At 37.0% G+C, this 17170-nt stretch overlaps 2 protein-coding genes across 3 annotated transcripts; both read right to left on the reverse strand.

Moving 5' to 3' along the window:
• Positions 1-5111: 5111 nt before the first annotated feature.
• On the reverse strand, positions 5112-7042 carry LOC100352890 (olfactory receptor 8B8-like). 2 transcript variants are annotated; one of them, XM_070062898.1, is made up of 2 exons: positions 6149-7036; positions 5112-5162 (listed from the first exon to the last, which is right to left on the reverse strand). In XM_070062898.1, exons 1-2 carry the CDS (start codon positions 7034-7036, stop codon positions 5112-5114), a joined length of 939 nt encoding a protein of 312 aa, XP_069918999.1. The 2 variants fall into 2 exon arrangements, with proteins under 2 accessions (XP_069918999.1, XP_002708388.2); XM_002708342.3 differs by lacking the exon at positions 5112-5162 and having other exon boundaries at positions 5413-7042.
• A 7581-nt stretch (positions 7043-14623) lies between these two features.
• On the reverse strand, positions 14624-15562 carry LOC100352634 (olfactory receptor 8B8-like). The gene has a single exon (XM_008260151.3). The coding sequence runs from the start codon at positions 15554-15556 to the stop codon at positions 14624-14626; it is 933 nt and encodes a 310-aa protein (XP_008258373.2). The 5' UTR covers positions 15557-15562.
• Positions 15563-17170: the final 1608 nt, after the last annotated feature.

Raw genomic sequence — 17170 nt, forward strand, 5'->3', positions numbered from 1 at the left:
GCATTCTGGACTCCTGGCTTTGGCCTGTCCCAGACTTGGCTGTTGCAATCTGTTGTGGGAATGAACCAGCTGATGGAAGACCTTTCTCTCTAGCCCTCTCTTGCTCTCTCTCCATCATTCTGCCTTATAAATAAATAAATGAATCTTTTTAGAAAATTATGCATGGATTTTGAAACTTTTTGAAGGAAAATAAGCTTGTCTTTTAATTTCATTTTCCAGGAACTTTTTAAAGTGCGCTCGTACATGTTTCCTCTTCCCTCACACATCGGTGTAAATGTAACATCTGTGTGGTGAAGAGAACCACCCTTCCTGCTGTGATCTTCATTTTCTGTATTCTCTTCAGGGTTGTCCTTGTGCTGCTGTGAGCCATTCCACTAGCAAGGCTGTTCCTGCTTATAGATTAGCTTATTGTTCCATTTGGTGGGGCTCTAATCAATGTTTCCTAACCTTATTTTGCCTGTTAATTTAGCTTACGTACACATCTAGAGGAACCTAATGTGGACACCTGCACGTACTATAAAGCACAGTTACTAATCACTGTGAAGACCTATAGAGAACACTGCCAGCATCCATCTCCTGTGTGCCCCTTCTCTATTGTGGCTCCACCCATCCTTCCTTTCCCTGCCCTGACTCTCTGCCATCACTTCCTGTCTGTTCTGTAAACCCCACCACCTGAGTGGCGCCTCATCACGAGCCAGGCCAGCCCTGATATGGATAAAAGAAATCTGGATAGGATATACTTGGCTTTGCACCAGTGCCATCACACCTAGAACTCGGTCACATGCCGCACCACACTGCAAGAAAGACTGGAAAAGTCTGTCCTAGAAGAAGACAGAAGAGCACCAGTTTCTGCCACATTGGGATATTTATATCAGTGCTTATCAAATGTCTCAGATGTGAGATTAAATAAAACATTGAATGTAAGAACTGACTACTAGCCCAGGACTTACTAAGCACCGCCCACAATGAGTAGTATAAACCACCTTAGCATTTTCATTATTACACAGACTGGTATAAATTCCTTAAATTCCTGTTTTTTTATTTTTATTTTTATTTTTATTTTTATTTTTATTTTTTGACAGGCAGAGTGGTCAGTGAGAGAGAGACAGAGAGAAAGGTCTTCCTCTTGCCATTGGTTCACCCTCCAATGGCCGCCATGGCTGGCGCGCTGCGGCCGGCACTTTGCACTGATCCGAAGCCAGGAGCCAGGTGCTTCTCCTGGTCTCCCATGGGGTGCAGGGCCCAAGGACTTGGGCCATCCTCCACTGCCTTCCCGGGCCACAGCAGAGAGCTGGCCTGGAAGAGGGACAACTGGGACAGAATCCGGCGCCCCGACCAGGACTAGAACCTGGTGTGCTGGCGCCGCAAGGTTGAGGATTAGCCTAGTGAGCTGTGGCACCGGCTCAACACAGACTGATATAAATTAAGAATATATCCACACACTCTAAATAAGACAACAAGGCTCTAAAATACAAATTAAGAAATGAATACTTTCTGTTGATTTTTATTTTAATTTTTGCTTTTATTTGTATTATTTATATTTTACTTGTATTCTAAAGCATTTTATTCACTATAACCAACATTACTGTCTCCATAATTTATAAAATAGATAAATTTTTGATAAGTAAGAAAGCCGTGATGAATTTTAATCCAAACACTAATTCCCAGTCTGAGCTCTATCATTAAGTTGTGATTTAAAACAAACCATGAATATCTCTGAGAATCATGCCCAGCATCTATGAAATAAGAACTAGGTCGCTACCCCCAGTGACCTCACAGTCCTTCTCTGAGGTGCTGGAATTCTAACACCCATACATGTTTCTGATGGATGTTAGAAGTGGGCCCACTCAACTCATGTCAACAAGAGACTTGAAACACCGCTGGGGACTCCACTAGCCTCCCCTCTACTAAGGAAGGTGGGAGGCTCTGCCTTGGATTATATAACAAAGCTCAGCATTAAACTCCTCACTTCCTCTGGTGCTCAGCTTAATTACCAGAGAAATGTCTCAATGCAAGAAAGAAAAATAAACTGTGCCATATTTATTTAAAAATCCCTTGTCAGTACCTCACAAGTTCGTTATGACTGCATAGTTAATTCTCAGAGTTATTTTGGCTTTCTACAACCTCTTGGAATTTATCTACATGTAGGTTGTATTTAAGCTATTTAAATTCATTTTCTTTTGAAATTCATTTTCAAAAAGGTGAAGCCAGGGAAATTAAAGAAGGTGTATTTTTCTGAAAACAAAGCAATCTCTTTTTGTATTTTGGGAAATTTCAAGTGAACTACTAGTGATCTGTTTGAATTCACACTTTTGGTCACGTTAAATAGTGATGAGATATATGAGGAGTGGATATATTTCGGCAGTGTGTGCAGAGGGTAGCAAATGACACATACAATTTTCCTTATTTAAATAGAATTTTATTCAATACAGAAAGTGGTTTTATCAAAGGAAGCAGCAGGTAAAGTAAAATCAAAAAGGAATCCCCAACCAAGTTATACTATTTTATATAAATAGAACAACTTGAATGAAAAGCCAAGCATGTTGATCTTGGAGCTATTGTGTGAACACTGAGAAGTCATTTCAAATCACAGGTTTTTAGTCACTGGGATAAATATCATAGGGATTTTGCAGTGCTGAAAATATAGAAATAATCAACATAAACAACCACTTATGCTAAATTTCACAATATATAAGCATTGGGTAGAGATTAGAAAAATTGTAAAACATGGCTGGAATTGTGGCACAATACATTAAGCTGCTACTCGCAAGGCTGGCATCCTATATAGGTTTTTCCTACAAAAAGAAAGCCGTGACACTGTTGTGATGACTTTTCAATAGCCTTTGAACAAATGTAGTGGAAGGTCATTATGAGAATCCAGGACAGGATACAAATTTCGATTGGATGTATTTAGACCATTTACTATGCATGAACCTCTTGTTTACTGGCTATTTATCCATTTGTCTTCTGGCTCATAGTCTCATTTTCTCCCCAAACCCTGTTACATCAAGTAAAAAATTCTGATATATTTCAATTTCATTTCTTTTTATTTTTTGAAAACTTTCACTTCTGTAATTCAAACAAAAATTTCCTAACTATCCTAGTTCAACAGGCCTCTACTTACATATACACAAAAAATTATTACTTAATATGATGCCCCACATGCTCTACTTAATAGGTAGCAGATAAAAATGAGAAAAAAAATCCACAATGTGAACACAGAATGTTGGTTACTAGAGAATTGGAGGTGTGGGGAAGGCAAAGAGGGCTTGTGTTACAAACTATGGGAAGTTGAGTGTGATTTAGAGATTGTGACAAATATATTAAAATAATACGTTAAGAGTAGAAAAAGCAGAGCACAGGTATATGGATGCTTTGCATAATTCTAAAATTTTGGGTATGTAGTTTTAAGCTACTATAAAATTAAAAAGTTAAAAAACACAGATTAATTATATTTAAAATGTGACTATAGTTTATTTTAAGGACTCAAGAAATACATTTTAATATCCAGTGTTATTTTACTTAACTTATTGAATTAAACTCTTGGTTTCTTACCTGTTTCTTCAAAACTAAAAACAATTATGAATAGTTCTAAAGCATATTCAAATTTTTGGTAAGTGAAAGTATCTTTAACATTATAGAATGCTTTCTTGAAATTATTCAAAGAAATGAATTCTCTGAAATATGTGAACCAAACAGTAGCAAAATACCTACGAATTTTAGGAGCAAATCAAATTTTCTTGTAGTTTTCCTTGCTTCCATCATACAAAAGATAATAAAAATTATTAAAATAAACAAACAATATAAATCTTTTAAATTATATATCATGCTCTTGGTTTATGGATTTTATTATATTATTATTAAAGGGAAATCATTTCTTCTACAATTATTAAACAACATCAGATTGTTTTCATGAGAAGAAATGAATAAAATGAAATAAAGTCCATTAAGTAAATTTACCCAACATCTGGGAACAAAGCAGAGTCATCTTCCAAAATAGCATTGTTTTCTAAAATTTCATATTTAGAGAAACATAGCTCATAAAATGAGGTGTACAGGAAATATAAGTATAGAACATTTGAAATTTTGATACTGATGTTTTTTCTTGCTGTTGTCTTTTAAAAACCTGTGTAAGTTGTTAGACTCTGAGCTTCAGAATCTTGTCCATAAAATAAATACATATTAAAGATCTAGTATGTGCACTTCAACTAAACAATAGTAAATGTAACAATTCTGCCAGAATTAGTTTAATGCATACTGTTTACAGTCGCAAAGTGCATTGTACTTAATAGTTCACTTAGAAAATACCTGTATTTGTGAATTACTGACTAAGTGTATTAAATATAGAAACTTACTCCTTCACATGGAAAACATGTTGTTAAACTTACACATCATTACAAGTGCTAATAAAAACTGTCTGCCCAGTGGAATAATTTCAACCTTTTGATCCTGTACTTTATACCTTGTCACAACTTTTTTAAAAAGATTTTATTTATTTATTTGAGAGGTAGACTTACAAACAATGAGAGGGAGAGATAGAGAGAGAGGTCTTCACTCCCCAACTGGCCACAACAGCCAGAGCTGTGCAAATTCGAAGCTAGGAGCCAGGAGCTTCTTCCAGGTCTCCCACGAAGGTGCAGGGACCCAAGCACTTGGGCCATCTTCTAAGTGCTTTCCCAAGCCACAGCAGAGAGCTGGATCAGAAGAGGAGCAGCAGGGACTAGAACTGGTGCCCATATGGGATAGATTAACATACTGCACCACAGCACCAAACACTTCTCACTTCTAAAGAAAAATAAATTTAATAATGACAATGACAATTAAATTTGAAAATAAACTGAATAATGACAATGAAAATCAAGAGTTAAAACTCTTACTTAATGATGATCATAAGCAGTTATAGGGTGAAAGAAGAAATTGTATGCATGGTGAGAAGGAAAAAGAAGGGAAAAAAACCTCTAGAGGATAAAACATTGAAACATCAAGAAAAGAGAATTTCCTTCAGAATGTTGGGAAAGCAATAGGAAAACAAAAGTTTCCCTAAAATTTGGTGATGAAATCCATACAGTCTCTTTCCCGTAACTATGTACTAAAAAGTATAGTGTTTCTAATTAAAATTTGATACTGCTCAGGGATTTTCTCAAGACAATTTTTTTTTTCATCTTTTTGCTTTGCTCTTCTCAGTTTATTCCTGATCATGACAACAAAATGATTTCTTTTTTTTTTTGCTTTCTTTTTTTTTAACTTTTATTTAATGCATATAATTTTCCAAAGTACGACTTATGGATTACAGTGGCTTCCCCCCCATACCGTCCCTCCCACCCACAACCCTCCCCTTTCCCACTCCCTCTCCCCTTCCATTCACATCAAGATTCATTTTCGATTATCTTAATATACAGAAGATCAGCTTAGTATACATTAAGTATGGATTTCAACAGTTTGCTCCCACACAGAAACATAAAGTGAAAAATAATAGATGATTTTTTTTAAATGATGATGAAATCAGAGCAGACCTATTGTCATGTTTAATCCCAGTGAGAGTCAAGTTGGGAATTGATAATTTCTTTTTTTTTTCTTTTTTTTTTTTTTTACAGAGGATCAGTTTAGTATGCATTAAGTAAGGATTTCAACAGTTTGCACCCCCATAGAAACACAAAGTGAAATATATTGTTTGAGTACTCGTTATAGCATTAAATCTCAATGTACAGCACATTAAGGATAGAGATCCTACATGAGGAGTAAGTGCACAGTGACTCCTGTTGTTGACTTTACCAATTGACACTCCTGTCTATGGCATCAGTAATCTCCCTATGCTCCAGTCATGAGTTTCCAAGGCTATGGAAGCCCTCTGAGTTCTCCGACTCTTATCTTGTTTAGACAAGGTCGTAGTCAAAGTGGAGGTTCTCTCCTCCCTTCAGAGAAAGGTACCTCCTTCTTTGATGACCTGTTCTTTCCACTGGGATCTCACTCGCAGAGATCTTTTGCCAGAGTGTCTTGGCTTTCCATGCCTGAAATACTCTCATGAGCTTTTCAGCCAGCTCCGAATGCCTTTAGGGCTGATTCTGAGGCCAGAGTGCTATTTAGGACATCTGCCATTCTATGAGTCTGCTGAGTATCTCACTTCCCATGTTGGATAGACAATTTTAACATCTTTGTTCCTTAAACTGTAGATTAAGGGATTCATCATTGGAACCACAATGGTGTAAAAAACAGAAGAGACTTTTCCCTCACTTGTTGACCCAGAAGACGATGGCTTGAGATACATGAATGCACAAGATCCAAAGAACAGAGAAACAGCAACTATGTGGGAACTGCAGGTGCTGAAGGCTTTGGACCTGCCCTCAGTGGAGCTGATTCGCAGGATGCTGGAGAGAATGAAACCATAAGAGATGAAGACCATGAGGCTGGGGACAGTGATGTCAATGCCTGCTACAATGAAGATCTCTACCTCATTGACATACGTGCTGGTGCAGGAGAGCTCAAGCAAAGGGAGAACATCGCAGAAGTAGTGGTCGATGGTGTTTGCATCACAGAAGCTCAGCCTGAGAATGCATCCAGTGTGGATCATGGCGTGAGAAAAGGCAGTCAAGTATGAACCCAGCATAAGGTTGAAACAGACTTTAGGGGACATGATTGTGTTGTATAGAAGTGGCTTGCAGATGGCCACGTATCGATCATAGGCCATGGATGTCAGCACATAGCATTCAGAAATGACAAAAAAACTAAAGAAGAAGAACTGTGTCATACATCCTATGTAAGATATACTATTCTTCTTCAATACGAAGCTCATCATCATTTTGGGTGTAATTACAGAGGAATAACAGAAGTCTATGAAAGACAAATTGAAGAGGAAAAAGTACATGGGAGTGTGCAGGTGTGAATTTAGCACAATTAAAATGATCAAGCCCAGATTTCCAAAAGAAGTGATCATATATGTGACTAGAAACAAGAAGAAAAGGGGCAGCTGGAGGTCTGGTTGGTCTGTTAACCCCATCAGGACGAATTCTGTCACAAAAGAGCCATTTGTGTGTGCCATTACTCTCTGAGTGAATCTGTGGACACAAGAAATAAGAATTACCTTAGAACACCCCTCTTTCAACAATATTTTCACATATTCCGTGAAGTTCAAAGTTTTGTCTCTAAGACTACCCAACAATAAGTCATAGCACTGCCTTTACTACGAAATATTGTCTACCTGTTATTCAAGCCCTACAAGCTATACAAAGCAAAAAGCCCTCCTATGAGAAAGTCAATGATTTCATATGCAAATATGATTGCTGAGAAGGTGCATGAAAAGGATAGAGGGCAGATCTGGACACAATGGTCCCTCTCCTCTCATTATTTTGTCATATGCTTGGAGATCCTTTCTTTCAAATAAAATCAGAAAAACAATTGGTGCAACCACTAATGCAGATTAGAATATTCTGGAGTGGACACCCTAAACAATTTCTAATGAAACTAAGGAAACTTTAGTCTATGAGTGACTGGTTACTGCCTATTATCAGAGAATGAGAATTATGAAAATAGAAGAGTGATAATTCTGACCATACAGAGGGAATCATCTTATTAAGAAGGTGCAACCCTTGTGGCCAACATGTGTTGAATATTCTCTGATCTCCTTTCAAATAGAATCTTCTGCAATAATCATGAGGCTAAGTATTTCATGAAATAAAAGGAAAATAGAGATCCTTGGATTCTACTTATAAAAATTCTGTGTTAATATCAAGGCACTAATAGAGAAATCTTGGATAACCATCCCTATATTTGAGATTCATCACAACCAAACTCATGTAAGGAAGGAAGAGGATGTTTGATCCAGAGGTCATTAGGAGGGAAAAACACATAGGGTTGATTAAAGATCACCAAGTTGTGGTTATGAAAGATGAATGATTTCTGGAGACATAATGAATAGCAATGTAACAATAGTTAATAATAACATATATAATACCATATATAATATGTAATATATATGGTATATAATATAAATAACAATAGTTAATAATACTGAATAATTATACATTATATTTTCTAAGACAATTCATTTGAAAATCAATTTTCTAAATACATGCACAAAAAACACAAAGGGTGTGCATAAGAAGGGATGGATATCATAATTAATTTGATCATTGTGATTTCAAAACATGATATTTTCTACCTCACATGTACATGTGTGCATATATATAAAATTTTGTTTCACTGACTTCCATAAAAGCATCAAATAAAAAGGAAAAAATGAATGTAAACAGAATCTTCATCTCACCTTCCACAGGCAAGAAATCCTCAGTGTTTCTTTACTGCTATTAAATCAGTGGTCCTGCTGAGGCCAGTGTAAAGCTCTGTGACTTTGCTACATTGGAAGCTAAATGTAGTATAAAATTATTTTTCACAGCCCTTAATAACATGTCAGAACTGCTGGCCAGAATTCATGATTATAATTTTTGGCATCTCAAGTACCAAGGGAAACTAAACAACATGTGTCATAAGGACATTTGCCACCTGATGAGGTACTAGGAGATTTAACATGTTTAATGATATGAGGCACTTGATTATAAGAGGGGTAAAGGATTGCTCATTCTCTTCCCAGAGCACACATTCTAGGTAACAAAAAGCAATAATGGGATGGTAGAATCTGACTTTATTTAAAGAGTGATTCAATATATTACTCAAGTTTTCACTTCACTCCAAAGAATATTTTTCTCCCACGGGAGAGCCAGAAATAAGTGTTCTCCATCATCTACAACTCTGTAGGGAAATGGATTGCCCCCCACCCCTTTTCAAACATATTTAATGGAAATTTCCTTTGGGTTCTGTCTATCTGCTTCTTTATTTCTTTATATGAAATTTTTCAAGATTTCATAGTATCTCTTTTAATGGGGTATTGTGATGTTAAGACAAAACATTAGGCCAGCGCCTCAGCTCACTTGGCTAATCCTCTGCCTGCAGCACTGGCACCCCGGATTCTGTCCCAGTTGCCCCTCTTCCAGTCCAGCTCTCTGCTGTGGCCCGGGAAGGCAGTGGAGGATGGCCCAAGTGCTTGGGCCCTGCACCTGCATGGGAGACCAGGAAGAAGCACCTGGCTCCTGGCTTTGGATTGGTGCAGTGCGCTGGCCGTAGCTGCTATTTGAGGTGTGAACCAATGGAAGGAAGACTTTGCTCTCTGTCTCTCTCTCTCTCACTGTCTAACTGTGCTTGTCAAAAAAAAAAAAAAAAGACAAAACATTAAATAAAAAATGGTTGGAATACTGCTGTCATTTGGTAAATATTCAACTGTCAGTTGTGAAGATCGATGGTTATAGACTTAGGATGGATATTATTTTCATGAAGTCATTTTCCATTGAAAATATCATAAGCCTAAAGTAAAGTACAATTGATGGAAGATATTTTGTTAAATAAACCAACACAGAAAGACAAGCACCGCGGTTTTCAATTCTATGTAAAAGTAAAAAGGTTAATCTCTAAGAAGATATTAAAAAAGAGATTATTCCAGAATATTAAGGATAGGAGGGATGGGTGACACGGAGGGATTTTTTAACAGGAACTGAAATACAGTCAGATAGAAGGAATAAGACTATATTCTACAGCACTGTAGGGTGATGACAAACTACTAATTTAAAATCCACTAGAATAGGAGATTTGAAGTTTCCAAACACTGAGAAATATTAAGAAAATGAAAATAAAAATTATACTCATTTTGCCCTTATGCAATGATATTCTGGATTGTCATATTGAACCCATGAATAGACACTCTATGTGCATTTAACAGGGAGATTTTAAAATATAAAAAAATGCATTGAATAAGCATAATCTACAAGCATCATAGCTTAGCATACCTTAAATAATCTCAGAACAATTACCTTAGTCTACAAGTTTTCATCCCAAGGAGTACCATCTAATATAACCCTACCCCCAAAATGAAATTTCAAAGAATGATTTATTTTCAATCCTACTGTTTTCATATGATTTAAGTCATAAAGTAATGACTTGAAATTCTAAAGCTAGGGATTTCTGTTTTGAATATCTTATTTTTCTGCTGTATCCTTCATAAAAATTACCATTAACTGTACTTTGGAAATTTATATTTACTAAATAAAAAAAGAAAAAAAAGAAAAAAATTATCATCAACATCTGGCTTTCTTTTAATTAATTTATTTCTCCCTAAATCATACAGCTTGCTGTAAATGACATACAAGTTTATGACATATGTTGATTCGGTCATTTTTATCACTTTGTTACTAAATACAATACAGAGTACAGTGTAGGCACTCTCAAACATTTCTGGAAATTGTGTTGTTCTTTAGCTAAAATTTTTCAGAATCATCTCCATATTTATCACATACTGAATATGGCTTCCAAAAACAAGGACTTCCATACCTTTCTCAACACCATCACACAAATACAGAATTAGTAAAGTTGTAAGAGTACTATACTGCTGAATTGTAGTGTGTCCTAACAGCTGTTCTAACATTTCCCCCCAAACACACTGCAGTTTAGTCCTAAACACCGCAGTTAGCACAGGCTGTGAAAAAAACAGCTGTGTCCCTAGGTCAAGAACATTCAGGAAAAGAGATACCAGCATGCTGACAGAACATGAGGTCCAAATTTTCAAAACCCCATCTCAAGAAGTTTATCTGGAAACTATACACATACAAGAGTACCTAAAATCTAACCTTGAAAATGGGCCTGTGAAACCTCTGTGGACAACAGAGTGGAGTGGTCATAGAAAGGGTAGGAAAATGATATTCCTCGATGATGTCAAGGCTTCCCCTCTGCTAAGCTAGCATAATGTCTCACAGAGAAGATTCTCTATAGCCAAAGTTCCTGCATTGCGGCATTCATTTCACCAGGATTCCAAGAAGTTTCCCTAGAAGCCCACTCTAGTCTAACCTTCTGTGGAGCCCAGTAGGTAATTACACAGCTGGGGCACCAGCAAACAGATAGAAACAAAGCAAGGATGTGAAGCCCACAGTGCCTAGTGCACAGATCTTGGTAACAGGTCTGTGTATCTTTGAGGAGGGGTGCCTGATCACAGGTATCACCTACCAGGGTAGCCCACCTGCAGAGCTGAGTGGCTCATTTCAGAAGTGCTGGCTAGATTCACCTGGCTTGAATTCTGAGGCTGTCAATTTTCAGCAGCCAGGGAGGGAGATGCTTGGCACCACCCATTCAACAAAGACTGGGAGCTAATTTTCTGTCACCAAATATTTAAATATCTCAGCATAACCTCAAAGTCCACCTGAAGGTCACATACAACAGTAAGAGGCAAACTTCAATTGAACATTTTTAGTCAGCCTAAAAGTTGGTCCTGTCCATAATGGGTAATGATCCTGCCTGACTCTTGGAACTTCTACTACAGTGCTGTCCACTCAAAGACTCTAAGAATGACACAGCTTGTCCAGTAAAGCAATTATTTCAGTACCATTTTTAGATGTACCAAGTGGTTGAATGAATTCTGCCAATGTTCTCACCAGACAACAGAACCCAGACAGCTTCCTCACTAAAATTCATCAAAGCTGCACCCTAGCTATCTAGAGAACTCAAATCAAGCATTTTTGGGATTGCTATCTGCCTTTAAACACAGAATCTCAGGTTATACTAGTAGTAATGTTATTTGCCTGACAAGAATGACTGTAAAGGCTGGAACTGGTGACTCTTACTCCAAATGTCATGCACTGATACATGCACATAGCTTTCAAAAGATTCAGAATATCCTGATATTTCTAAAAGGAACTGGCAAAGCTCAACATCAGACTCAAAAGAAATGTAGATCAATGAAAGTATTTAAGATTATTTTTCTTAAATATGTTGATCGGACTACAAAAATACACAGATAATTTTAATTGCAAATGGAATATATAAAAATGACAACTTTGATACATACAAATATTTTTGGTAAACAGAAAAAGAAATATCAGTGTTTAAGGAAACAATGATTGAATGGATAAATGCAATAATAAACTGTGTTAGTAGCCTTGTTCAAACTCAAAAAAGAATTAGAGAGCTTGAACAAAGAACATTTAAAATTCTTCTAAAGTAATGAAAGAAAAAGTAAAAGAAAATCTACAGTAATTATAGGACACAATCAAAAGACCCAATGTTCATACAATAGGCATTCTAGGAAAGAAGGAAAAAGGAAGTAGGAAAGTACATGTTGGGAAATAAGCACAGAGAACTTCGTTTACTTAGGCAAAGATAACAACATTCAGGTAGAGGAAGAGAAGGTGTCACCAAATTCAATCCAAAGAGGCGTTCACTAAGGCACACAGTGTTCAAAATTCCAGAAATCAAATAAAAATCATCTGAAGCAGCAATAAAAAAAGAAATACAGCCTAAACAAAGAGCATAAATAAAATTATTATCAGGTATATCAGCCAAAATTCTGAGATCATTTGGGTGGAAGGATGTGTTCAAAATACAAGAGTGGCGGCAATATCACAGTGGTTAAGAAGCTGCTTGCACTGCCATGTCCAGAACATTGTGACTAGTTTTGACTTTTGGTTCCACTTTTGGTTTCAGCTGCGTATCTAAAAATAATCAAAGGAGCCAAGAAATGACTTATGCTAAATTACCCCATACCTAAACATTGGAAGTAGATTTAAAAAATGATAAAATGTATATTGTGATGGTTATTTTTAAAATACTTAAATTGCCTTTGAAACATTACTTATAATTAGAAGATCAACCAATATGTGAATCATTTCATTGTCTCAAGATCTACCTGCTCTCTGGGTTTAACCTTTCCTTACTATTAAATATCCCTTATTTCTCAGTTTAGTTTATAGTCCTTCATCATAGCCACTGACATTTTATGATCTACATATTTTTAAGATTATCTTAAGTAGGAGCTATCACTTTCTCATCCTTCTAGCTTTCAAATTTCCTCTTTCTAACTTCTTCATACTCACTATTTTGCCTACAGAACTTGTTTTCATCTCATTTCCTGGGTTTTCACGAAAGTGGCACTGGAAATCAATGCACAATATCAGTGTGTGGATGCTGTAGATTACAAGTATTATCTTGTAGTCACTGTTCAGTAGTCTTTGTATAGTGCAGTGGAACGTGATTACAAGACTCCCAGGACAAAATGAAAATTGAAAATGAAATGCATTTAGATCACCATTGAACAATTCACATGGATGAATCTCTTATTTACTGGATATTTATCCATTTGAGTTCCGGCTGTTTCATTTTTTCCCAAAATCCTAGTACATCATTTGAACATTCTGAGATAGATAGACAGATAGATAGATATAGATAGAAATATATAGAGATGTATATGCATGTAAATATATATATATATATAATTCTTTTTTTCAGCTAAAGACTGGGATGGATGGGAGAAATGCAGAAAATTTGGATAAAAAATAGAGGAAGTTGATTGTGGTTTGTGGATTGAGACAAACATACAAATTTAAGATGTTAATAATAGGGGAAGTTGTATGTGGGATATATGGGAACATGTACATCTTTGCAATTTTTTACTCTGTAACTTTATAACTATACTGGAATAAAAACTGATTCAACAAATACAAATGAAGTATATTTACCATGGGGCAATCCTTTATTTCAATGACTCTCAAGAATGCAAAGCACATAAATCATTTAAATTAGATATGATGCTCATTGATGCCAGCTCTTGGTACTTCATGATATTTTAAATAAAGTAAAATAAAATGCTGCTCAAATAATTATGAAAAAACAATCAATTTTCTTAGCAAGAAGAAAAAAGACAATGAAAGAAAGACCTTTAGATAAATTCAAATATCTTCAATGAGAAAAAATACAATCATTTTCCATTGTAAACTGTTCTTCTCAAACTTCATATTTAATGAAATACAACATAAAATGAAGCATAAACAAAACATACTGTACGGGGCCAGCACTGTGGGGTAGCAAGTAAAGCACCCGCCAGCAGTGCTGGAATCCCATATGGATGAAGGTTCGAGTCCCAGCTGCTCCACTTCCAATCCAGCTCTTCGCTATGGCCTGGGAAAGCAGTAGAAGATGGCCCAAGCCCTTGGGCCCCTACACTCACATGGGAGACCTGGATGAAGCTCCTGGGTCCTGGCTTCGGATCAGCGCAGCTCTGACCATTATAGCAAATTGGGGAGTGAACCAGAGGATGGAAGACCTCTCTCTCTTCCTCTCTCTCTCTCTCTCTTCCTCTCCTTCTCTCTCTGTGTAGCTCTGACTTTCAAATAAATAAATCTTAAAAAAAAGATACTGTAAGTTAAAACCTTTGCTTTAAGAGGCTGTGTAAATGTTAAAGAGTCTGGGCTTCAGAATCTGGTACACAAAATAAATACAAAGTGGGAATCTAGTGGGTGCAGTTCAGCTATTCAATTTCAAATTTAACAATTCTGCCTGGAGTAGTTCAATGCATATGGGTTACACCTGCAGAGTTGGTTGTAATTGATAGTCTATACAGAAACATTTATATATGTGAATTTCTGAAGTTTGTAGAATCACGTTACTGCCCAGAGAGGGTGGAAAGAAAAGAGTAGACATATGTAATTCAACTTAACACAACATTGAAAGCAGTAATAAGAACTGTCCTGTGCAATGGAATAATATCAATCTCCTATTCCTTAACGTCCTCATTATACACAGAAGTATAGTGTTTTAATTAAAACTGGAACTTATGCAGGGTTTTTCTCAAGGCAACTTTAACATCTTTGTTCCTTAAACTGTAGATTAAGGGATTCATCATTGGAACCACAATGGTGTAAAAAACAGAAGAGACTTTTCCCTCACTTGTTGACCCAGAAGACGATGGCTTGAGATACATGAATGCACAAGATCCAAAGAACAGAGAAACAGCAACTATGTGGGAACTGCAGGTGCTGAAGGCTTTGGACCTGCCCTCAGTGGAGCTGATTCGCAGGATGCTGGAGAGAATGAAACCATAAGAGATGAAGACCATGAGGCTGGGGACAGTGATGTCAATGCCTGCTACAATGAAGATCTCTACCTCATTGACATACGTGCTGGTGCAGGAGAGCTCAAGCAAAGGGAGAACATCGCAGAAGTAGTGGTCGATGGTGTTTGCATCACAGAAGCTCAGCCTGAGAATGCATCCAGTGTGGATCATGGCGTGAGAAAAGGCAGTCAAGTATGAACCCAGCATAAGGTTGAAACAGACTTTAGGGGACATGATTGTGTTGTATAGAAGTGGCTTGCAGATGGCCACGTATCGATCATAGGCCATGGATGTCAGCACATAGCATTCAGAAATGACAAAAAAACTAAAGAAGAAGAACTGTGTCATACATCCTATGTAAGATATACTATTCTTCTTCAATACGAAGCTCATCATCATTTTGGGTGTAATTACAGAGGAATAACAGAAGTCTATGAAAGACAAATTGAAGAGGAAAAAGTACATGGGAGTGTGCAGGTGTGAATTTAGCACAATTAAAATGATCAAGCCCAGATTTCCAAAAGAAGTGATCATATATGTGACTAGAAACAAGAAGAAAAGGGGCAGCTGGAGGTCTGGTTGGTCTGTTAATCCCATCAGGACGAATTCTGTCACAAAAGAGCCATTTGTGTGTGCCATTACTCTCTGAGTGAATCTGTGGACACAAGGGAAAAGTTACATTATATTCCCCCTTCATTCAATAATATTTCCCCATGTAAGTGTAAAGACAATTATTGTGAGTGTTGGAGAGTATCCTAAGGTGAACTCACAGCATCTCCCTTTACTGGGTGATACTGTCTCCCTATTATGCAAGCCTTAAATGCTAAACAGAGCAAAGTGCCCTCCTGTAGGAGAGGAAGTCAGTGCTTTCATTCCCAAATATGATTGCTGGGAAGGTGCATGGAAAAGATGAAGAGCAGACCTGGACACAGTGATCCTTCTCTCTTCTCATCATTTTGTCATTTTCTTAGAGATCCTTCTTTACCAACAAAATCAGAGGCAAATTTGGTGCTATCATGAATGCAGATTAGAATTTGCTGGATTGGGTAACATAAACAGTTCCTAATTGAAACAAAGGAAATTGAGTCTAAGAGGTTGGTTACTGCCTATTATCAGAGAATGAGAGTTGTGAATATAGACCAGTGATAATTCTGACTATGCAGAGGGAATCATCTTATTAAGAATGTGCAACCTTTGTGAACACCGATGTGTTGAATATTCTCTGAGCTCTTTTCAAAAGAATCTTTGCAATATTCATGAGGCTAAGAAGTTCATGAAATGGAGAGAAAATAGAGATCCTTGGATTTCACTTAAAACATGAGGATATCACGCTTTGTTAATATCGAGGCACTGATAGAAATTTGCATAATCTTCCCTATATGTGAATTTACCATAAATAAACTCATGTAATGAAAGAAGAGGATGTTTATTCTAGAAGTCATTAGGAGGGGCCAGAGCCACAGCTCACTAGGCTAATCCTCCGCCTGTGGTGCCGGCACCCCAGGTTCTAGTCCCGGTTGAGGTGCCGGATTCTGTCCTGGTTGCCCCTCTTCCAGGCCAGCTCTATGCTGTGGCCCGGGAGGGCAGTGGAGGATGGCCCAGGTCCTTGGACCCTGCACCCGCATGGGAGACCAAGAGGAAGCACCTGGCTCCTGGCTTCGGATCAGTGCAGCACGCTGGCTGTAGCGGCCATTTTGGGGGGAAACCAATGGAAAAGGAAGACCTTTCTCTCTGTCTCTCTCTTACTCATTGTCTAACTCTGTTTGTACAAAAAAAAAAAAAAAAAAAAGAACTCATTAGGAGGGAAAAACACATAGAGTTTGTTAAAGATCACCAAGCTTCAGCTATGCAAGATAAATGATTTCTGGAGACCTGATATATAGCAATGTCACAACAATTAATAATACTGATTTAGTATACTTGATATTTTCTAAGAAGGTTCATGTAAAAATTAATTTTCTCAACACATAAACAAAAATACACAAAGGGTGTGCCTGTAAAGGAATGGATATCATAATTAATTTGATCATTGTAATTGTTGCACATTGAGTACATATTTCAAAACATGATATTACCTACCTCACATACAAACACACACACACACATATATATATATATGCACGTATATAATTTTGTGTCACTGATTTTCCATGAGAGCATCAAATAAAAAAGAAGAAGTGTGCACTTACTCCTCATGTAGGATCTTTGTCCTTAGTGTGCTGTACATTGAGATTTAATGCTATAACTAGTACT

The sequence above is a fragment of the Oryctolagus cuniculus genome, chromosome 1 (assembly GCF_964237555.1).
Source record: "Oryctolagus cuniculus chromosome 1, mOryCun1.1, whole genome shotgun sequence".
Classification (NCBI taxonomy): Eukaryota; Metazoa; Chordata; class Mammalia; order Lagomorpha; family Leporidae; genus Oryctolagus; species Oryctolagus cuniculus.

What these genes read in the sequence shown, in the direction of transcription:
- LOC100352890 (XM_070062898.1), bottom strand. Translation starts at nt 7,036, where the DNA reads ATGGCACACACAAATGGCTCTTTTGTGACAGAATTCGTCCTGATGGGG. An exon ending in ACAGTTTAAGGAACAAAGAT is followed by an intron (nt 5,163 to 6,148) that starts GTTAAAATTGTC and finishes CAAAGCAAAAAG; the next exon opens with ATGAAAAAAAAAATTGTCTT.
- LOC100352634 (XM_008260151.3), bottom strand. Translation starts at nt 15,556, where the DNA reads ATGGCACACACAAATGGCTCTTTTGTGACAGAATTCGTCCTGATGGGA.